At 39.7% G+C, this 24,029-nt stretch overlaps 1 protein-coding gene across 4 annotated transcripts in view; it reads left to right on the top strand.

The window, feature by feature from the left end:
* Positions 1-6,907: 6,907 nt before the first annotated feature.
* Positions 6,908-24,029, top strand: part of rnf220a (ring finger protein 220a) — a 129,285-nt gene continuing 112,163 nt past the window's right edge. Inside the window, exons 1-2 of one of the 4 annotated variants that reach the window (XM_055151845.1) lie at positions 6,908-7,211; positions 18,982-20,023. In XM_055151845.1, the coding sequence (XP_055007820.1) occupies positions 19,369-20,023 (655 nt within the window). In that variant the 5' untranslated portion in view covers positions 6,908-7,211; positions 18,982-19,368. The remainder of the gene's footprint in view (positions 7,212-18,981; positions 20,024-24,029) is intronic. The other 3 variants (XM_055151844.1, XM_055151846.1, XM_020936051.2) reach the window with 3 other exon arrangements.

Here is a 24,029-nt window from a genome sequence, read left to right as displayed (position 1 = left end):
TTCATCTTCCTCTTTGTGTCTGAGTCCAATCACTTCATATCTCTATCAAAGCACTCCAGAGGAATATGGCACAATAATATTCAGCATAAAATCAATGGGCTGTTTAACAGGCAGGAAGTGGGAGCAATGGGTAATTGCAGAGAGAGGCCCACAAATCAGCCGTCCTTGTTATCCCATTTGACGGACCATTAAACGTTCGCAAGAATAAACATTATTTTTAGCTTAAATACTAGCCTTGGTGTGCAGTAGTGGAGAGGAGGAAATCATTCATATAAACTATGGGCTGTTTATCCCATCACACTGAAATGTGTACAAACTGACAGGTGACACCTGCACCTCCAGCATGCGCTCATACCCTGTAATTAGCAGAAAACATTTCTTACTTTTCTATTGAAACTTTATAAACAAATTATGAGGGCACAAAAGTTTTCCTGGTTAAATTATACTGTCTGTTTGGCCCTTTACGGTAAAACATCAATGTATTTTTTGTGCCATTGCCAGCCTGGGGAGTTAAGAGAGTTGAATATGGAGCGGCATGTGGTGTAAAACCAAATGATTATGAGAACCACTTGGACATAGGTAAGACTTCAAAAATACACACAATCTGATAGTGGACGTCCTCTTATTTTTCTTGGCTTTACAGATGAAGTGTTTAATTGTCAGTTCAGTCGTGATGGGGAGAGGCACTTCCACCTGCAGCAGTTACACTGATTATGTATGAAATGGGCTGCCTTCACTGGGAAGGTTCCAGGTAACTTTGTTTCCAACACCGACTGATGGAGGAGATTATTGTTTGTGTTTCAGACACTTAAGTAATTTACCAAACATGATTAATAATATAATAATAATGTATTACTAATAATGGAGTATTAAACAGTTTTGGTCTTCTTACCACTGTATACATCAAGTAGTGTCATAAAGTACCATTTTGAGATACAGACACCAGATCTTCAAAATTGTGAGGTAGTGGTGCAATGCCTTGGCAAAGACCAATGTGGAAGATGAGGGTTATGTGACACTTTGAAATCAGCATTTTTGACTAAACAGAATAGGCTAAATTTGAATTCTGTGTTCAACAATTTTCTTTTTTGGCAGCTTTTTTGTATACTTTTATAAATGGATACACATTTCTTCCTTCCTTATCCTTCTCAAAAACACTCTACCCTCCCATTTACAAATACAACATTTTTTACCCATCGCCCTTGATAAACGTAACCTGGGGCTCTTGTCAGAAATTAACTTTATCTGTTCTTTAATTATACTTACATGTGCTGTGATGCATCCTAGCCTCTCAGCGTGTTCCCGGCGCAGTTTTGCCCCAGACGCTGTATTTTTCAAAGCTATTTTAAGACAATGTGTGATTATCTGCGACATTGGTTGACATGTGCCTCAAGGCTGCCTCTGTCTTTCCTCCTCTGTCTCTTGCCTGCTCCGTCTCTCTGCTTCCCTCTCTCTGTCTCTCTGTCGCTCTCTAATCAAAAAGCCAAACGGCGCGCAGACAGCTCACAGCAAATAACAAGTCTGTGGCCCGTGGTTGTTTGAAGATGACGGGGATAGGAAACACGCTCTGATCGCTCACACAGCCAGGGAAATATTTAAACGTGTGGCTTCTATGAGTTTTACAGATAGTTATGGTTTTTACATTCATTGTGCTGAAGGTTTGCTGTTAAAGTTCACTCTGTAACTTTTGTGTAGGGTCTGCCACCTGCTTGTAACAATGGAAGTGTTATTTCTTTACCTGGAATGTTTCACAGTATGGCAATAGGGAAAGCTGCATTGCAATTATTTCATTATTAATGCTTGTATTACTCAGCACACCTCGGAAAACGGAATTTGGTTTAATACCATACTGTGGATCATAATATCATATCCATAGGGACACAAGCAGGTGGCGAACCCTATATATATATATATATATATATATATATATATATATATATATATATATATATATATATATATATATATATATTATCTTACAGATGTCCTTTAAGCCACATTCCTCAACATTTATCCAGGCTTTGGGCTGGCACAGAAGCTGCCCATGGCAACCAGTGTGGTCTCCCCCATGACAGGTACACAAGCTAAATTTTCCTCTTCAATGACCCTTTACTGCCCGGGGACATACAAGAAGAAGTGTAGGCACCAATCCTTACCCTCAGCCTCTCCAGCTACCACCAATCACTCAGTCACATTCATTAGTAGTAAGCAAAGTGGATAAGATATTTCACCTTGCAGTGGATCAGACCAGTAACCTTTAGGTTTGGTGGTAAATGCTTTGATGAAAGACAATTGTCTTTCTAAATTCCAAATTACAATTACAAAATTACGAGCAAATATGATATGATATGTGATTGTTGAGTAGTTGAACTTAAATATACACTGTGTAACTTGTCTGCTGGAGGGTTCCTCACTTTCTTAATTCCATAGAGATGTGCCTAAAATTATCCACAGTAGAGCCATAAGTTTAACACACCTGTAGTTTAATAAATACAAGACAAATTAGTTTAATACCATACAGTGGACAATTTAAACCAAAGTATTAACATCTCCATGGAGACAAACAGGTTGTAGATCCTCTCCACAAAAGTCACACAGTGTACCTTTAATCTTAGTGAATGCTATGTATTCAAGTCACATACACAAACTATTAAAATTCATTAATTATATAGTTATTTAAATGATACACAGCATGACAGTAAAGAGTAGTACAAATAAAATTGTGGTTGGATTTAAGAAGAAATGGGCTTGTATAGGATAACAACATAACCTCTTGAGTGAGCCATGACCGGGACATACAGCGCATTTATTTCCAGTTTCAGAGGCAAACAGTGAAGAATTGATGAAATTACCCATGTACCTTCTCTCAAATGTTAGCCATGTATCATAGCCAGTACAAATCCACATAATTACATAATTAATCAGATCATGTATGTTTCCTCCCCCTCGTCTCATTTTTCCTTCTTTTGTACAAGAGTCAAATGCATGTAATCACTTGTTCTGTAATGTAATCTGATCAGGCCCATGTAATTCTTCATTTTCCAACAGCTCCCTGGAGCAACAAATGTGAGCAGCGCAGACGGCTGGGAGTGAGTGTGTGTGTCTGCTGTGTACGGGCTCCATCAGTGGTTAACCGCTCTGCTCCCGGTACAAGACAATATTGGTCCTCCTCTCCATTTATCCATTCACCACTATGATGCACCTGCTATCTCTGTGCCTCTCTGCCTCTCATTGTGTGGTACACTTAGCTATTTAGATATGCAACATTTTTAAGTGCTGGAGTTACATTTTGTAAATCTTCTGTAGCTTCTTTGCCCAGGGATCCATCTCCAGATCTTTTTTAATTTATTTATCAGGTCAAGTTATTAAGTCCAAGCACTGTACAGAACTTAACAGAACTCACTTAACCCCCCCTCACCTAAGTACAGTACCTCACTACTACTACCACATCTCATCTGGAGCTAGTGAAGTCTATCCCCAGATGAGCTAGACTTGACTAACTGGGGTGGGGGTTACTTATTTGCATACTTTGGGTTGATGGAGGAAACCTGCACAACTATGGGGAGAAAAATGAAAACTCAGCACTGAAAATCATGGGTGACCCAGGAGTCAAACTCACAACCTTCATACTGTCAGGCTTTAATGCTCGTCAGTCAACCATCATGCCACCACCATGTTATGTTCTCATTTTATTTGTTCTGGGGTGTTGGGTTGGTCTTAGTTTAGATTTTGTTCTTGTTAAGTACTTTTTATTTTAGATTTAGTGCTGCTTTTTTTTTTTTTTTTGCTTAAATAGTAATTTTCACTCAGGCATCATTTGCAGTCTTATGGCTTTGTACACTTCTGGATTATACCTATTTATAATCCTGTTTAGCACTGAGTTTGTCCTTCTGATTACAGCTCATTTAGGTAAAGCCAAATATTGTCTATGATGGCATTTGGGGTGAATCCATCCTCCCAGATCTCTCCCTCGCGTGTCACCCTCTTTTGACTTGCACCCTCTGTTCCCTCTCCCTCCCTGTGCTGGCGACACCAAACATCAGGTCCCATCTATCTGTGTGTACGTCAGCAATTAGAGCATCGCAGCAGTCAAATGCCAGCCATGTCCCCAAGCTACGCATACACACACTCGGGCTGACAAAACAGAGGGGACAAATCACAGTGTAATTTATAATCCCGCTGTGCTAAAATCTCATTATATTACATATGGATTTGGCGGCATGCATGAATGGGAAGTCACTGCCATAAATTCCGGTGCTCGTAAATTATTAAAGCAAAGATAGGAATGACCAGCACCTGTCCAGATTAGCTTTAAATCACTCTCAATCAGTTTGTTTAAGGAATTAGATCCTACATGATGAGAAGTGCTTTTTTAGTTTCTAGGGAAGAAAAGGTTAAGTAAATAGAATGGAAAACTATAATGCATGTCATGTAGAAATTACACACATTATTAATTCACTTTGTAAGTAAAATACAGAGTTATATAACATTTGGTTGTAGTCACCACCAAGGTAGATTAAAGAGCAGTACAACAGACTGTACCCAGTAGGAAATAAAATTTATTAAAAATGAACAGCACTATTTTGGTTGTTATTATGCATTATGAATAGTTGAGTCACCTATTTTAATGCTTGTGAATTTAATCTGATAGACTTCATCACTTTTATTGCATAATGTGTGAGTGAGTGAGTGATGTACAATATTTTGGGAGCAGTGGGTCAAGTGAAGGATTTTATTTTAATTTTTTTTGAGGATAGCAAACAGTGCTGCAGTACCAAAAATCAGTATTTTAAATGTTCACCCATAAAACAAAATAATGTGATTATCAAATCTGCAAATATTTCAACAAAACATTATGACATATAGTGAATGCCAAAAAGGGGTATTCATTTTCAGTGTTACTATAGTTAGCCAGTTGTCAGTAAATCTCTAGAATAGAGGTTACAGCAGAGGACTGTCTTGTTCAACTACATTTTTCAGCAAAATCATGTTGGTACAAATATTATTACAGTTCCTTAAAATAACTGGCAGGTTGAATTGTTTCACCTTATTACATGAACAAGTGATATTCCTCCAGTGGTGGATAAAAAATACCATGTACTTAAATATGGGTACAATTAGTGCTGCAAAATGTATACTTAGGTTCACTTTATTTATATATTTTTTAAACAGTTTAAAGCTAAACTGAGTTGTTTAACTTTATTCTCTGAGCTCTGACCAATCAAAGCAGGTGATGTAGTGCTGAAGGACAATTACTCAAAACATCCAGTCATTGAGTGCAATTAGTTTCTAACCCTGCATTCTTCTGCTTGATATCAGGAGACTAAAGGCCTGCTGAAGCCACTGTAAAACAGGTGCCTAAAAAGTCAATACACACTCAAAGAGCATTTATAAACATCAAGGGGCAGGACTAAAGCCTGGCATTACACTTTGAATGGGAGGGGTCTAATACATGGATGGTCCTCTTCCTCAGGCAGCCCATTGACAGCAAACTGAGACCATTAGCAAGACAACACTGCACTAATGGCACAGCTACTGCAGCTACAGACCCTTATGTCCACACAGACCACACACACTCACACTGTTCTCACTATATCAGACTGTCAGAGAAGTACATCAATGTGGATCTAGAGGAACTCACTTCTTGAATAAACTGTCTTTTAGTACTCATGTTTTTGTATCAGAAGATAAAAAAATCTGCCGTTGAAAAATGTAGAAATATGTAGCTTTTGGGTCTATAAATACATGCACTAGTTTTGTATAGATTTGGGGGTTAAGTGCTTTTGTGAGGACATGTTAAAGCAAAGTGAAGGATTAAAATGGCATTTATTCAATGTACGCAGTTTCTCGTGTGGCCAGCAGGGGGTGTTAGCATGTTTAGCACAATAGACGGGGCTTCGACTGTCTCTGCTTCAGACTCAAGACAAGGGACGCACAGTTTTACCTTCTGTTGCTCTGTGGCGAATGTGGTGCTATGAAACAATCAGATTTCTTTCAAAATTATTGAGGACAAAATAAACGTCACATAATACTTATATTTTAAGTGAGTTAAAGTTTGCCGGGGGAAAAGTCAGATTTGTCTTTTAGTCGAATGGTATGGATTTGTGATAACAGTAGTTTGTAGGTGCTCATTTTAATTGTAAATGTATTGCCTTTCAAGTAATCATTCTTGATTAATATAGGCTTCTTTGTCGCAAACATTTGCATGAAGTGAACTTCCTTCAGTCACTAACTGGAGTGTGGAGCGCACTTTATAAGGCAGTCTGCCTGCAGTCCACCTCTTTTTGTGGGGAGGTGGACTTCATTGGCTTCACGGCACACAAGACTCTCCAGCGGGTGAGAGCGAGGAGCGGCGTGGGAGAGAGAGAGGAGGGGGATAATTCATTCACTTTGCGCACAAAGCAGTGGAGATCACCCTAGGGAACACAGGCTGGGGCTCAGTGTTACGGAGTCAGAAATAAACACCAAAGACCATGTCACAATGTACAATTAAAATCAGTGTTTCTGGAGCTGTGATAGCCTAGAAAAAACATTGCTGCCCTTAAGTCTTAAGTCGTTTTCCTGAACCTCTACTTGAAATATTGCTGCTCTGACAAAGCAATGTAAAAAGTTCTTTTTTTTCTTTTTACCGAATACAAAATGAGTTTAGACTTATTTGTGAGAATAAAGTTTGAAACGTGTTTCTACATCAGTTTACCTGAATGAGCGCGGGTGCTGTGAATATCTGCCCCGGTCCACGGGTCCGCTGTGGAGGGTGCCGAGCGCTGCGCGGCAGCACTGCGCCTCCGAGCGCGCGTTCTGGACCCTGGACACCCCTCCCTCCCAGTCCCCCTCCTCCACGTCCTCCCCCACACGCTCAGCCTCAGCTTCACACACGTCGCTGTTGAGCAGACCCCCACCCCTCCCTCACACCGCGCTGTGGCAGCCCATCGTCTCCGATCCGTGCGCTCCCCTCGCGGCTCCGCTCCTCCTCTGACCGCCCTTCTCTGTGTGTCAGCGGAGAATTGCGCACTGCTATTCCGACCGAACGTTAGTTGTTTCTCGTGAAAGTACTCCACTTCGCCTCTTGTTCTCAAGTCTTTGTGGCTGAAAGTGACCCGTTATCTTCAGGCAGCTGTCCGCTCGCAGCAGCCAAAGTTTGCTCGTGAGGATAAAATAGAAAGCCGGAAGCAGGAGTCGTCAGCAGAAGACGCGGATTGCCCCTCGGCGCGGTGAGTCCCACTTTCTTAGACTTTTGGTGTTGTTGGTTAAAGAGTCGTGCTCAAGATCTCACGCGAGTTTATGTCGTTACTTCCATGGGCTGTGAGAGCGGCGGAAAACTTTCTGCGGTGCGCGCTTCGGTATTTTCACGCGTAAAGGTCTACATGGACACAGGTTTTCACACCGCACTTCTTGTTAATCTGTTTCTTATTACGCGTCAACTTGATTAAAGTGACACTTTAACATCACGGTAATGTTTTCACGTGTCAACCTCAAGAACAACATCATAAGCGCATCATTTTCAGATGTTCTTCAACGTTCAGATTTATTGTCATTGATTATGATATTAAGCGTTATGGGTTTTCTTAAAATGTACGGGAACTATTTCTCTAAAATGATCTAATTCCTTTTACACTATTAACAATACCCGAACACAACTAGAATGTAACGTTTTAAAATATTTTTTTCTCTCATCAGCATCAGTTCTGTTGGTCTGCGGGCCTGGCGCTGTGAGGTGAATGAAAGTCCCACAGTTTTTGAAGGAAGCTCTGCTGTGCGCGTTTCTTTTGAACAGAGAGGTCTTAAGCCGCACATTGACCCTTTGTTTTGCTGAACCAACATTTCGACAAGTATCCCATATTAACGCTATTAACGCTTTATAATTAGTTGCCAAGTTGTGAAAATATCCCCTAAACGATTGACATGTGCAGACAAATGTGAAATAAAACCTAAATGTGGCCCAATGTCATTTGTTATCCAAGGAAGTCCTCCTCTTTTTTTATCCGAGGCATCGAATACATTATTCTCTTATTCTAAAGGCTGTGTGGTGTGCGCGTGTGTCTCCACATTATGATGACACAAGCGCGCGCGCACGCACACACCGCCAGGCCCACGCACAGTCGGGAAACACCTGTTAACTTGGGGACCACTGTCATTTGCATCGCAGCAGAAGCACGAGCGCTGGGCCACAGTTGGTCCCGGGGGCCCGGCCTGCTGCCTGCCTCGTGTCCGAACTGCTTGAGCCAAACGCGGCTTCCAAAATGACAGACCTCAGTCTCCCACTATCGGATTTTTAATGATCCATCTTGGGCTGATATGTTAGAGATGGACACGCGCATAATTCATTTTCATTCTTGCATTTTAAACAATTTAGACCACGTTGAAAAAAAAATATTTTCACAGCAATGCGCACAGTGGAAAAAAAATCTTTTACATTAGCTGTTAAGTTTTATGCCCATGTTTAAAATTGGATAACGATCCTGTGGATTTATTTCAAAAGTCACTGCAGAAAAAGTTAGATGCTGGACAAATCCGTTACATTTACTTGAAATCCTTGGAGAAAGTGTGAAATGACCCAGACTTCGCGCCGCTGATAACTTGTACATAAAACGCTCTTTTGTGGAAGCTGCGTCTGATACGGGTCATTGAGCGCGGTAAATTATAGTTCCTTAAAAACCGGAAAGTTGCCTTATGAACGCTCTGATCCCAGCGTGATGGATCTTTTCACATTGATTTTATTGACGGTCAGATCAGACGGAACAGTTTTCTAACGAGCGCCAAGCCTTTTTATTTTCCAACCAAACACATTAGTGAGCAATAATTATCCTTTGAGCGTGGAAAACGAGCACACGGAGAGGCGTTACTGACACATATATTGTAACACACTAAAACAACTCCATATGCATGTTCAGTAATGCGCTGTGGCGCGGCCGATGCATTTAAGTTTATCGGTGGATTATAATCAAAAAAAGTGTTTTGGCATTTTTAACACAAATTACAGGAATTATGTGTTTAATATCCACAGTATTGTCGCGTTGTGATCTTACCAATAAGAGAGAGGACGAAATGAATTTAGAGAATGCCATACGAAAGAAGGATTCTTTATGCTTTTTCGATTCCAAATAATAATAATATTCTATGTTCGTCATGTAACATAACTTTTCTTATTTGAAATGTTTAATCAAAAGACTCAAGTGCCTCATATTCAAGTGGCCTATTGATAAAGGAATGTTGTCATGTCTTTGCTCATAATTAATGTAAAATATTATTTTATTTAATTTTTGTCCTGTTCATTTTTTAAATTTAATAATTAATTGCCTCTACTTTTACTTTCATTCTGTCTATTTACGCGCACTCACATCTTTTGTAGTTATTTATTTTAAATGGGCCTACATTTCCTTGCTGTCATAGTGCGCAGTGAGGTACCAAAATGGCAGGTCATTTGGTCATAATTTATAGATTACAAAAATAAGATGTTTCAAAAAACACTCGATAATATTTTCATTTAAAAGGCTATGAAAATTTATTTTCAATTATTAATTTATTTTTTGGCCCTGCAGCAGCAAGACCAAGGATTTAAAAATGAGTAAAAAGCGTTGATGTTAGTGTAAAAGTAGCAAAAGATGATTCATTTGTCAGTGCTTCCCATTATCCTCGCCTTTTCTTTCGCCTCTCTCAGCAGTCAGCTGTTATTGCTCGCCATTGATCTGGCTCTTTGCTCTTTTTTGCGCAGCGAGAAGTGAACTCAAATTAATGTCTGGTTTGCGCCTCTGACTGTGCGGGATCGATTTTGTACGTGGATAGTTAATGTTAATTTTAATATGAAAAACGACACAATGTTAACAGAAAAAAATAAACATCTGCTTAATTAATCTTAATTATATGTAGTTTTTCTTCTTTCTGTTTAATACGGTTTTGTAACTTGGAATCTTATGCGTAAAAGTAAAAATATGTTTGATATCAAAGTAAAATAAATCATAAATAAACAGGCCTCGTTGCTGCACTGGTCTCATGTCGCTACATTTCAAACATTTACAACTGTCTGCTTCGTGTTCATCTCTTTCCTAATTGTTTAAAGAAAAAAAAAAGTCTTGTATTAAAAGTGCATTATTTACTGGTTTAATTTGCCTTTATGTTCTACTGCCCAGCCTTACTTTCTTCCCTTTTAAAGATCCAAAAAGTCCCTATTCTTTATTGAGACCGCCTTTCCTCTCCTGAACAGCCCCCTTGCGCGTATGAATGTATAATTTTGTTGCACTAATAAACACCACTTACGCACATTACGCATGCGGTTAATTGAAATGAACGTGGGGCCGATAAAAGGTGGCTTTACGCAGAGGGAGGGCGCGGTTTTTCTTCCTTCAAAACTTTAACTTGTTGTTCAATCACAGTAATTAAGCGGTCAAAAAGCAGGAAGCAATCATATTTTTAATGGATGGATATTGTTGCGCCGTCTTTGCTTATCAAACTGTTTTCGTTTGGAAATTGCAGCCTGTCCGCCACAAAAGGACACGTTTGATTGATCTGTCCAATATGTTTGCACGCACGCTCAACTTTTCACACGTCATTACTTTGATTCAAAGCATATTATTTATGAGCAGGTGCGTTTTCAGAAACTTCAAATTTTTTTTTTTTTTGGTTTGTCTTGGAAATTATTTTTAAATTAGACTATGAAAGTGTAGTTTAGAAACGTTTTGTAGATTTTGTATAGGCCATAGGTATAAGTGATCTTAAAACTATAAACGAATTACTGTAATCTTTACATTTTAGTACTCTAGTGCTCTCCCAAATAGTTAAAAATATGATGACTTATAATAACAAGCAACTTTACATCAATTCCTATATCTATGCTTGCTATCCGGCTTGTTCTTTTTATCGATGGAAGAAAGAGGAGTAGCTCATGTCCAGTCATTTTCTATTGGAAGGAAATCACTCCATGGAAATCAGTGCAGCAGTGTTTAATGGTTTGATTGCATTGGAGCAGGCAGCCTCTGGTAATACTGTTAAACTCGGCAACAAGAGAAAGTCCGAGAATTAGACTAATGGCTGTAGTGTGGGCCAGACTTGTGTCGAATGTCCAATACTTTCTATACTCTGCATATTGTTTCTCTCTCTCTCTGGTCCCCCTTCTCATCATGGCTCTCTCAGGTTTCCTCTCATTCGTCAATTACACCATAAGCCGGATCATCAAACTCCCCCCTGCTTGGAAAATAATCTTTGCCCCCCTCCACGTATATGTGTCTGTGCCCCCCTCCCCACAAGACACTGCTAGTGCATTTACGTGTATTGATTGCACACAGGCTGTATCTCTGTAGCCGACTTATCATTTTTCTCAATGCAGTCAGTCGGGCATCAAGGAAAGGTGACTTGTGTTGCTGCTTTGAGTATTCATCCAGTTGAAAATGGAGTAAGTTTATTTATTATTGTAAATTTTGCTGCAAATTCATGTGTTATTTCTATCCCACCCATTTTTTCTTGCTGTTTCTTGCTCATTAATTAAACAGTTTAACAAATAAGTTTGTAAACTGCCATTGCGAATCACCTGCTTCTGGACATTTGATTATCATGTTAATCTGGCATAAATTTGACAGTGTTGCAAGTTTGAGACTAACTCTAATTTACTGTAATCACTATAACTAATAACTCTCTTTAATATCCTATCATTAAAATGTGTCATTATAAAATAAAAGACTTATGGACACCTGTATAACTGAGAATGCAATTTGAATCATGTGAATGCATTTTTCTTCATATTATCTAGATCCGATTTATATTATTAAACCGATAACAAATCTATTCTCTAAAAGTGTCCTTAAGCAAAACCTTGATTTCCTTTGTGTGGCCGCCTCTGACCTTTGACCCATCAATAGAAATTAGCAAACCATTTCCCTAAAGGCATATTGATGGACGCTATTAAAAATCAAACAAGTTTTCTTTTCGCTGTGCCAATTCAGCAATAATGGATCCTGCAGTTTTTATTTGGGCTGTAGTTTCAAACTTGGATTCGTAAAGACTGTGTTAAGGTGTGCTTAAGGCTTCGATGTGCGAGTAATGGCACAGTGAAAGGAATAACATGTAAAAGAAAGAAAAAACTAACATTACGCTTTTTGGGATACATTCAAGTCTTTGTTTTTTATGAAGCCTATAATAACACAGCAAATCATTATGAACTTTACAGTAGAGGATTAACAGAGCAGATCAATTTGAGAACTGCGTACCTGGCTTCTTCTCTCCCTGTTAAACTTGGACTAATTGGCTTGTGCTCGCTATGCTGCTTGTAGAACAAACCAGCCACCCAGCCGCCTGTCCGCCTGCCAGCCATCCAGATTAGTGAGCAGTGTAGCAATAAAGAGTCATAGGAGCAAGGCCCTGCCAATGCCCCATGCACGCACACACATAATACTTTACACTGTGCCAAACCTGTGTCACCTGTCACTCAAGGTAGATATCCTGGTGTCATCTGTCAGAAAGATCAGGTTTGGAGAAAAGTAGTCAGCAGAAAGAACGCTGTAAAACATGTCAGCAGTGTTTTAGTAAAGCTTAGTACAAGGATAGATTTTAAAGCTAAATGTTTATGTTCTTCTACCAAGACCAATTTGCTATGCAGAAACTAATGTCATAAGCAAGTCACAGTTTGCACAACTAACATTTACTACAATTTTACATAGGAAATTGTATTGATAGTCAAATAACTTGATATTTGGGGAAAAAAAAACATTCTGTAGGCCTGTCGATAGCAGAGACGGTACCAAGACATCTGGAGTAATGTGAACAGCTCCATTTAAGGCAACAGAAAAATATAGAAGCTAAGGTTGTGTTTAGCAGTGGCCCCTAAAATACACTTTGGTACAGTAATCTATGAGCAGTGGAATTGTGTGCTTTTCCCATTTAGCCCTGTCTTCTGCAGGAATTAGCTGGCCCTGTGAACCAGGCCTTGCCTCTAACACCACAAATAGAAATCCTGCCACAGGTCAAGCCATATTTCCACTGTGAGTTTGTCGGCTGGCGGCAACTCAGGCTATGAAATCACACGTTTAAAGTAAATACCATTCTGAAAGAGTTCAACAGAAGAGTGAAAAGATGCAGTTAAAATGAAAAGCAAGTTTTGCTTTGGAAGTGATGTCAGGAGCTCTTATTGTTAGGGATATGAGAGGCATGTCTCGTCTTTATGGACATTGCGTTATTGCTTTATTATTGCATTTGAATAATGTGTGCATCTGTTTTTATTTAATATAGTTTAATATTATCTCACTATGTTGCTTACTGCATTGCAGTGAGAGATGTCTCAAATATTGTACTGAAAAAAGACATCATAAAAAATTTACATAAATAAATAATATTCTGCTACTTTCATAAAATCCAAAGCTAACAAAATGAGACTGTTGCAGCTTTAGTCTGAAAAAGACAAGGACAGATCATATGGGTGTGGGGGAAAGTGGGAGATAAATGGTGGTGATTTGTATGCACAAGGACATTTGAGCTGTGCCTTATGGCCAGACATGAATGAGTAGATTTCAATAGTATTGACTGTTTCTTTGGACATCAGCAAACATACACAGAGATGCAGCGGACATAGTTGTGCACAAACAGCCGGCAGTCTGTCTGGAATACAGAGTGGAGAGGCCCAACGGGAGCCAATACTCTGCAACCTCTTCAACTAAAGGACTGTTCAAGTTAAAAATCCTCTGTGCCATTGTTGCTTAACTCAGAACTGTTATGTGCTATTTACTCTTCTTGCCAAAACATTACACAGTGTTGTGCCAGTAGCTAAAGTTAACCACAGAGGCCATACATTTAAGTTTTAAAAGTTCAAGAGTTATATTTGTGTCAGAGATGTTTGGCAGCTTAAGTGTTATGGCAACCATATTTTAATACATGTATGAAACTGTACTTATACTTCTATCAAGGCATTGCCGATATGCTGCAATGAGGTAAAATGGCCATACCTTCAATCCTGCGTACATATATTTTAGTTCTGTGGAGCACAATGCTAGAATCTTTAGATTCTTCTAATAGAAATCGCCGAATGTTCACATCTCACTAAAACTTTTGTACCTGACATATTGCGTCTTTTGATTGAGGGTATCTTTTCCCTAAGGATGGGCTGCATGACTGTCAGGGCTGTCTTGTAATAAAATGTACAACTGCTACTTTCACGCTTGTCAACAATCTGTAAATATATCCACAGACGGGATGCTGTGGGTTTGATGGCTTTTTTCTTTGTCTCCATTAGACTGAAGGAAAAACTTGACTAGCAACGCATCCTGACAATTTACCACCTTTCTCTCACACAAGTGTAAGAGCTAGTCATGGACCAAGAGGCATTTTTATAACCAAAATTGAATTCCTCTGCATTCTTCACCACATCGCAGAAGACATATTTGAAAATCTGATGTGACAAGTACAGTATAGGCTCCATGCAGTTTAAAAAAGCAGATAGTTACAAAGCAGTCATGTAAAAATTATATTTAAACAAGGACTAACAAATGGCAAGCTAGGCATCTATAACTGGTTATGTATTTGTAAAATCATTAACCATATCGTTTTTATTTACATTTTTTGTTGACAATTGACACTCTCTCCAAAAATAACAGTGCAAACAGTCATACTTCAGCATATTGGAAATGATTGGCAGTATCATAATGTCATCATATTTCACTGAAACTGAAACTCTCCCACTATCCCTGAAAGAATCCCCAAAATGCAGAGTAGCCTAACAAATAAATTACATTGCGTTATTTAAAAATAATAATAATGTTTATAGCCACAGTTATGACACAAGTGGCTCCGCTCGTATTCCCGGAGTGAAAATTTCCTTTAGAATGATGTTATGGTACATTGTTGTTGACATTACAATTTGGGCTGCTGCTATAACATTGTCAGTGAAAGTGCAGATTTGACATGAAACGCCCTGGTCTGTGTTTGTGTTTAATATGGCTCTGACAGCTGTATCATTCTTGCACAGTGTAATCAAATTATGACAGCACTGCAAATGTTCCCCCATGACATTTTCTATTATAAAATGCATATAGCCGATGTCAGACAATGTGTGGGTGGCAAATGGGATTGTAAGTGGCACCCAGTGACATTACGCGGATGTCCGTGAGATGTAATTGCGCTTGTATATTGATGATATGCATAGGTGTATGTCATCTGGCATTATGATCATCGTCTAAGAGGAGAAGTGGAGACGTAGAGCATGGACAGTTGAGTCTGTTTAGAGTAAGATATGCTTAGGCAAACTTGTTTTTTTTTCTGACCACCTCTCTGGTTTACGAGACAGCTAATTTAATTTATAGTGAGATAAAAGGCCAGTAAGTCAGTAAGGTTTTATATGTGCTAGATCGTCTGTGACAAAAATAAAAAATTGAACAGGACTCTTTTTTTTTAGGAAAATGTCCAAATGGATCAATCAGTCAGCATGGGACTAGTAGTTTTTACGTCATCATTGTCTTGAATCAGATATTTGAACGAGTAGCTTTTAATGTAGAATCAATCAGAATCAGTGTACTTCTAATTACATTTTTGTTTCATAAAAGACAGATTTTGTGAAGTTTCTATGTTGATGCACAAAAACAGTAACAATAAGATATAAATATTATGTTTATTTATGAAACTAAACAATGATAAAAGAACAAATGTATTAAATAAAGTTTGCAAACAGCTAAATCTGACAGTTTCTTATATACTGCGCTGTCTCCTGTGCACTGCTCTAAAGGCGTGCCCTCTCTGCTGTAGTGAATATCCGGTGTCCTGTTATTGGATTGGCTGCTTCCTGACGCTGCGGCCCTCTCGACTTGCGCTCCTCAGGCCTGTGCGGTAATGATAATAAAATTGAAATATCCCTGTACTTATCAGTGTATTACCTCGCTATCAACACTGCAGACATACTCAGACTTTAGAGGTTACACAGGAGAAACTGAGACACAGTGTGAATATAGAGAGGAAGGACAACAAGGTGAGAGAGGAAAGTGAGTAAGAGAGTGATGATTTTGAAAAAAAAAAAATACTGGTAGCAAATGCCATAATAAAACACATTTTCACTTCATTAAATTTAAAGGTGCACTGTGTGACTTTTCTGGTGGGGTGTCTGCCACTTCTGCTTAACTTCATGGAGTTATATTTCATTGCCTGGGATGTTCCACAGTATGCCTTTAAACATATCTATCCGGCATTTTCTTCATACTTATGATTGCACAACATCTGATAAAAGATTGAGACAAGATAGATCAGTTTTAAGTCAAACACATCTGGACAGTGAATATGATTTTTATTTGATTTTATAGCACATCCACTTTTTTTTTTACATTTGGCATTGTCGACAGGGCTGGTTATCAAGGTGTTATTTCCCAGGATGCGTTGTGGTGAGTTGGTCGGTGTAGGTAATGGAAGAGGGGTGAAGAGTGCTGTGTTACTTGACTCTGTGGCATCTGCCCAGACCAAAGTCATGTTAGCATCAACGTCTCCTCAACACGCTACACTGGCCCACTGCACATTTGTGGTATTGTACAACATCTCACATCTCTGCTCCTCTCTGCAGTTGTTGGTGTTGGTGTGTGTGTGTGTGTGTGTACACGGCAGGGTGGGTGCTGTGGGTGCCAAGACTCAGATCAGGTTTGGAAATTGATTTGAATGAGTGTTGTGGACAGCTGATAGCTATAAAAGATTTTCTTCTTTCATTTCCCAGGGAGTTTCTACTTTGATGTTGCCTGCTGGTCAATGCAGCTTTGATGCTCCACTTGATACTGTGAGATTGTAGTAGCACAGATATGTAGTGTATGTATATGACTTCGGATTTAACCTTGTCAAATTCCACGAAGGTTGATTTAGAATGTGTCCTGGTTTATTCCTGGTTTTGACCTGGTTAAATTCTTGTTTAGAACTGTTTTGATCCTGTTATAGTCATGGTTTAGTTCTTGTCTTGTCTTAGCTTACTCCTAGTTTAGTTACAATTTTGATGTGCAGGTGGATGTTTATTAGCCAGGCGGGCACCACCTAGTGCCTCCGCTCAATTTTATTTCTCTCCAGCGACTAGGTCAGGAATCGGAATACACTAGACGGTTCGCAAAAGTGCGAGTCCAGGCACCAGCCAATCTGTGAAAAGCCATATATTCTGTGTTGGCAATGATTTGTGAGATCGAGGATTTAAAGCCGGAACAAAGACAATGTTTGGTGAATGTTATCAAGGGGACAGACGTTATTGTCCTTCTTCCTACGGGATTTGGGAAAAGCTTAATATACCAATTAGCCCTGTTATTGGCGCATTACATACATCACGACCAAATAGCAGTGATTGATTAAATAAAAGAAAGTACCCGCCTACTGTCGAGTAAACGAATCCTAATGCTGCGAGGTGAGACGGTTTCCACAAAGTGAAATCGGCTGATGAATCAGGCTAGGTGTTTATCACATAGGGAATAAAATCTGTATATACACTTTTTGATTGGGTATGGCTTCCTTTATGGGGACAAAAATCAGATCCAAATGGCATAAATCCATTATTATTAGATCAAAAACATGGTCTAATGCTCAGATAGGGGTTACTTTAGGTTAAGGTTTAGGTTAAGGTTAGGCAAGTAGTGACTATGGTTAAGGTTAGGATCAATCTCCAGGAAAAGACCCCAAATAGGATGAAACAAAAAATGTGTATGCGTGGAAGTGTGGATTCAAAGTTCAATAAGAAGAAACTTTGATCAAGCAAAACACTATGACAACAGATGAAGCATTCAGGACCTAAACATTCCATCTCATAATCGTTTACATCTGTTTATCTGTTAAATTTCTCTGATATTTATATAGACCAATGTATCCCCCTCAACCTCACCTTACAATTCCCCTTGAGGAATGAAAATCTGTAAAATGTACCTTGTCACTTGATCTGCTCTTTCTTGCGTTCCCTTTGACCGATCAATCTCCACCTTGCATCTAAATCCCGAGAGGCGAGAGCTCAGTCTGTTGCCACGGGTACCTGAAGGGTCACAGGGTCAAGTACGGCTAATTTATTCACTCAGTCAAATTTCCTTCGGCTCATAGGAAACAGATGAGGAGATCCGATATGATATCAACCACCTCCATCACTCTGGGGATAAGATGGGCAAGCAAATTACCAGAGATGAAGGGATGCGAGGAGGAGAGATTGATGGGAGAGATGGGGGGAATGGCAAGAAAAAATGTAGAATTAAAAGAGGTTAGATTGAGAGATATCCATAGCATAGAGTGTGTCAGCCCATCCAAGCGCAGAGGCATCAACATTATCAGATGTGTGGGTTAAAGTGTGTGTCTGTGTGTGTCCTTATCTCAAGACAAGTGGTTCTGGTCCAATAAGATCCGGAGAGATGGTTGGAATAAGCGGCTTAAAAGCAGATCTAAGATGTGGAAAGGACATAGGAGAGATAGGGGTAGAGAAGAAGACTGGAGGAAGCTAAAAAGAGGACAGATTGAGAGGACAGAGGACAGAAAAGGGACATTTGGAAAAAGATGAAATGAGAGAGTAAAGGGTGCAAGGATCAGGGTCAGGATATGTGAGGTGGAAAGAGTTTGGGAAGGTTTCTTCAGTGGAAAAAGACTGAGAACACCAACAGAGAGGCACAAGTTTGGTTTGAAATGTGCTCCCGTCAAAGGGCAGGGATTTACGGGATTGGATCTACAGTGTCAACTTGAGGACACTTTTCCCCAAGAGGGTCTGAATTTGTGGCTCTAACAACACAGTCCGCTTAAGAACAGACTGTTCCCAGAGGCTTGACTTCAAGGCTTTGTGTTCATGCTAAAAAGATGCAACTTTATTTCTTTTTACAAATTGAAGTAAGACAGAGAAAAAACATTAATGATGTCATTGTAAACTCATGATTTTATTCAAACTCATCCAAATATTCTGAATGTGCAATTTTTTCAATCAGAATTTAGATTATTTCATTATTTGGCTTTGTCAAAACAAAATGCAAACAACTTTTTATAAGTAACAACATAAAATAGTAATATTTTGTGTTTTGTTGTCTCCCTCAGTGTGCTGACCAGAAGATCAGAAAAACAGGATCCAGAACACCTGCGTGCGTGACATCATCGACAGGAAGTTGCGAGCTGCTCTTGTCCATGGAGTGAAGAAACAAAAAAACAAACAAAAAAAACCTGCACTATAAAAGATAAAACCAATCCCCAAAGCACTTATCTGTATGGAATGGAACTCAAGTCAAGTAAACCTTACAAAAGACATATTTTAAGAAATGACATGCTAATCTGAAAGTCGCATAATTTTAAAATATACCCATTTAAAGACATTCTCTGGGGATTGCTACATATCTGTTTGAGTAATCTGCAGTGACCACCTCAGACCCTTTAAAGGGTCGTGGACACTCACAAAGTTTAATTTTAGTTCTAAAAACAGCATCAGTCATGGACCTCCACCGAGCAGCCTTCAAGATGGAGAGCTCCTCCTACCTGCCCAATCCCCTGGCCTCCCCTGCTCTGATGGTCCTGGCCTCCACAGCAGAAGCGTCCCGAGATGCCTCCATTCCCTGTCAACAGCCACGGCCATTCGGAGTCCCAGTTTCAGTGGAGAAAGATGTCCATTTGCCATTTAACAATGGCTCTTACACCTTTGCTTCAATGTACCACCGCCAAGGTGCTGTGCCCCCTGGATTCCCCAACAGGGATTTTCCCCCCTCCCTGCTCCACCTTCACCATCAGTTTGCTCCCCCAAACCTGGACTGCTCCCCCATCAGTATGCTCAACCACAGCGGGGTGGGCGCCTTCAGGCCCTTTGCCTCTCCTCCAGAGGACCGAGATGGAGCTCCAGGGGGATATCAGTCTGCATTCACCCCAGCCAAGAGACTCAAAGGCTGCTTGGACCCAGAGGCCTCACCCCACCTGCGATACTCTGATGCAGAGGGCAAAGAGTACGACTTTGGTGGTGCCCAGATCCCTCCTGGAGGCTCTCCCAGCAGCGCCCTGAAGGCTGTAGAGGAGAGCGGCAAAAAGATCTTCGCCGTGTCAGGCCTTTTGTCAGACCGAGAGACGTCCTCCAGCCCAGAAGACCGCATCGAACGCTGTAAGTCAATGCCTTTATTTTTAAGTTTACATAAAACTCACTCTGGTCTCTTTAAAAGTTCAAGTCACATTTGAACAGCTACACAATAGGTACAAAAGCATCTGCCATGAGTATTTCTTTGAATTTATTGCACCGATGTTTCAATTTGTTCCAAGTGTGAACATCTCTACACAGCAGCCTCACACATGCCAGTAAACAATCCTATCTATGTTTTCTTGTCATCATCTCTCCTGGCCCCTGTATGGTTGTTCCACAAAGCTCCAGCGCTCACATTAGCATTCACCAGTGGAGAGCTGCCATTTGGCCCTCGCGCACTGGGAATCTGATTAGTCTGTATATATTTGTGTGTGTGTGCCTGAGTGTGTGCGGTTGAGGGCCTGGTTGTGCTCTTTGCCATCAGCATTCATCATTGCTCCACACTGGCAAGGCGGGTGCCAAAAGATTTACCCACATATCCCCAACCTTGGCACACTGTCCTCATGCAAGTTGTAAGAGTTCCAGGCACAAACACAGCGCCACTCCTGCAGACACACAAGCAGCTTTCAGCCTGAGTGCCGACGCATCTCACACATGTCAACAAGCTGCAGCAAATCCTGGTGACAAATTAGGAGTGGCAGAGACGTGCTTATAGTGTATAATTTAGAGGCAAAATCTTTCAACTTTTTTGGCACTCTTCAGCCTCGCGTCCTCCAAAGTCATTGCGTTTCTCGTCTTTATTTCCTCATTGCTCCTTCCTGTCCTTCCTGATACGGTGGAGCTTTTGTGTGTGAGCGGTGAATCCTTGATGGAACACATGAGAAGCAGAGGCGGCGACCTGAGACTGATCCGATAAAAAGACCACCGCAGAAGGAGAGCGCGGGGTCGAAGAGATGGGGATGGAGGAAGGAAGGAGGGAAAAAAATTGGGGAAATGACACTTAACTGTTAAAGCTGGGACTTTCGGGTTGATACGACTCAAGGAACCTCATTTTGACAGTTACATCTAGAAAAGTCGTAGAATGTAGTTAAGGTTGTAGTTAAGTAATGACAAATGAATTATGGTGCTACTGATCTTACAGCTTGCATTAGCATTTCACTTAATGCACACATTATTTACAGATGTACTATGCAACTTTTTTGGTGGAGAGTTAGAGTTGTTAAAGCTTTTACCCGGAATGCTCCATAATTTGGCATAAAACTTAATTATTTTACATTTGTTCAATTACAGGTGTACAAAAGGTGCTATGGATGGGATGTTTTTTTTTAAGCAAACCCTACAGTATCATTGCTGTTTTATTTTTTTACCCTTTGGTGGGGATTAAGGGAAGTCAGGCTGGTGACACCTAGTGCCTCTGCTCAATTTAATTTCTCTCCAGCGACTAGATCAGGAATTGGAATATACTAGACAGTTTGCAAAAACCCCGTAAGTGCGAGTTTGGGCACCAGCCAATCAGCAAAGAGTCATACATTCTGTGTTATCAACGATTCCCGAGATTGAGGATTTAAAGCCGGAATAAAGAGAATGTCAGGTGAATTTTATCAAGGGGAAAGACGTTATTGTTTTTCTTCCTATGTGATTTGGGAAAAACTCAATATACCATTTAGCCCCTTTTGGGGTGCATTACGTATGTCACAACCAAACAGCAACGATTGGTTAAATGAAAAAAGTACCTGCCTACCGCCGATCAAACGAATCCTAACACTGCAAGGTCAGCTGGTTTCTATGAAGTGAAACTCATGAATCAGGCTAGGTTAAGGGTGTAGAAGCTAAAATAGATGTTAAACTTACTGATGAGGTAGGACCACTTCTGCCAAAAAATCTCTGCCAAAGCACCTGTGATACAGCTGCTCCGTGTGCCTGTAATTGAAAAACATGTACAATATAATCAACACTAGACAGGAGATGGGTACACAGGCTGTTTGTGCTTTCTTTTGGAACAGCTGGATCTGTATCTAATCAGGTTAAATCTTGGCACAAGTAGCCACCATTTCTGCTGCTGTTACTGCTACCAACTTCTATTGCAGTCAGAGGTACACAGCCAAAGCTTACAGCAAAGAATTATGGGTTCTCCTCCAGCAATTTTTGGGGCGATGCAGGGAAGGCATACAGAGCAAACAATGCTTCTGTACAATCCCATGAGAAAAGTGCTTTCTAGACTTAACACACATGGAAAAATAGTAGCGTTATGTAGCTTCACACAGTAGCAAAAGGCAAGCTTATCAGGATATGCATTGATCATAAAGTTCAATCACATATTCTGATGAACTTTGAATCATGATTTATCTGTGCTGTTGCTTTATGATCTTATAGCTATTAGAGGTTTATTAATGTTAAAAGTTTCTACCAGAAATTCCACTGTGTACTTTATTGTTTTATTTGACAGGTATAAACATTTGTGTAATAATAATAAAGATAAGATGTTATATTTGGTTGTTTATATGTTTCATGCCTATTTAATATCTTTCCATTTCCATTTTACACTAATAAAATAAAATTGTAAATAAATAAAAATCTTAAAATTACATTCCATTTCATACTAAGCAAAAAAAAAAAAAAAAAAAATAAAACAAAACAATAGACAATGTAATTTTAAGCAGAAAATAATGGCCTTATACCAGTTCCATAACAACATTTTTAAACTATTCATAAAGTAGTAAGTATAGTTTAATTTCAGGAGGTCTCGTGTAGGTTTAGTATCAATCAGTATCCATGTGTAAAAGTTTTATTTATTTTTGACAACCTTTATTAATAATTAACAATAGCACTGCCCATTACAGTTATAACAATCAGCTCCCCAAGTGTGTCCATTTTCAGCATTCCTACTCCATCCTTAAACACGAGAATTATCCTAAACCTACTCATACGGCATCTTCTCCTCCTGTACTTGTGTGGATCTGGCTGCAGGCACTCAGAGCACCCGTGGGCGACTCTTAACTAAGCCCTCTCAAATCCCTCTTCTGCACCTGGAGGCACGTTAGCTCTTAGCTCTACCCGCTAACCTGTCATCCGCTAAACCAGCACATAAAGGCCCCATCATGCCTTAAGAGGACTACACATGTCTTGTCATTGTAAAAGCTATTAGAATCACTGCATTCAAAGGGTTTTATGGGGAAGAAATTATACAAAGAAAGTGGCGCTTACAGTAAAAGAGAGGAATAAGCTAATAGGCTGTGTGATTGGAATTAATGGGGCTGTTGACATAAAGCTTGTAGCCTCTTGCGGAAGGAGCAGTTGTTTGTTTGTGTAAAGGATTTGATGTTTTGGGAGACGTGTCAGTGGGTCTTTAGCACGTTCACGCATTTTTGTTCTACTTTTCTGTCAGTTATATTTCTTTAGATGCATCACAAGTTTAATATTTATCACAAAGAATAAGTTAAACGTAACTTAAAGTCATTTCAGCTATTTGCTCAGCCATGGGCCCTACTCTTCTCAATGCGACCCTCCCATCTATCATCAGCTGAAAAACTGGCACAAATAATACCTTGCTATGAATATTTACAATAAATCATGCTATTTCAACTAGCAACAAAGCTTCTAAGTTTATCTGTTTTCCCTCCTAAACCAACCCAAACAGACAGAAGAGAAAATTGTACTGTAAAAATAGAGAAATAAAGGTCAATGGGAAGACAAATGTAAAATTCCTGGCAGGGATCAAAAGACGGATTCTTCTAGTGAGGGAAGCCAAAGGAACGAAAACGGAGGCAGAAAAAAAGAAAGGATAAAACAGGGAAGATGATGAAGAGGAAAAGAGATGTTTGAGCTGAAACGCAGATTCCAGCTGCTCAACCGAAATAAAAGCAAAGGAATTCTTAAGATGTCCCACCAAAGATATATTCACAGGAGACCCCGGGCCAAGACAAATGCACTTGTTTTGTCTAATAATAAGCTCAAAACAAAGATTTTGATTGAATGACTTATGGCCCTGAAAGATTCCCCATGCATTTTTCCACAGTGTCACCCAGCTGTTAAAACATACATTGCCTTCAGTCTATCTTTGGCCTTTTATTTGTTTGTTTTTCTTTTCCCA

The sequence above is a fragment of the Boleophthalmus pectinirostris genome, unplaced genomic scaffold (assembly GCF_026225935.1).
Source record: "Boleophthalmus pectinirostris isolate CB_2022bp ecotype Guang Dong unplaced genomic scaffold, ASM2622593v1 HiC_scaffold_16, whole genome shotgun sequence".
NCBI classification, from domain to species: domain Eukaryota; kingdom Metazoa; phylum Chordata; class Actinopteri; order Gobiiformes; family Gobiidae; genus Boleophthalmus; species Boleophthalmus pectinirostris.
The sequence above is the reverse complement of the archived record's forward strand: the minus strand, read 5'-3'. Positions and strand labels throughout refer to the sequence as shown.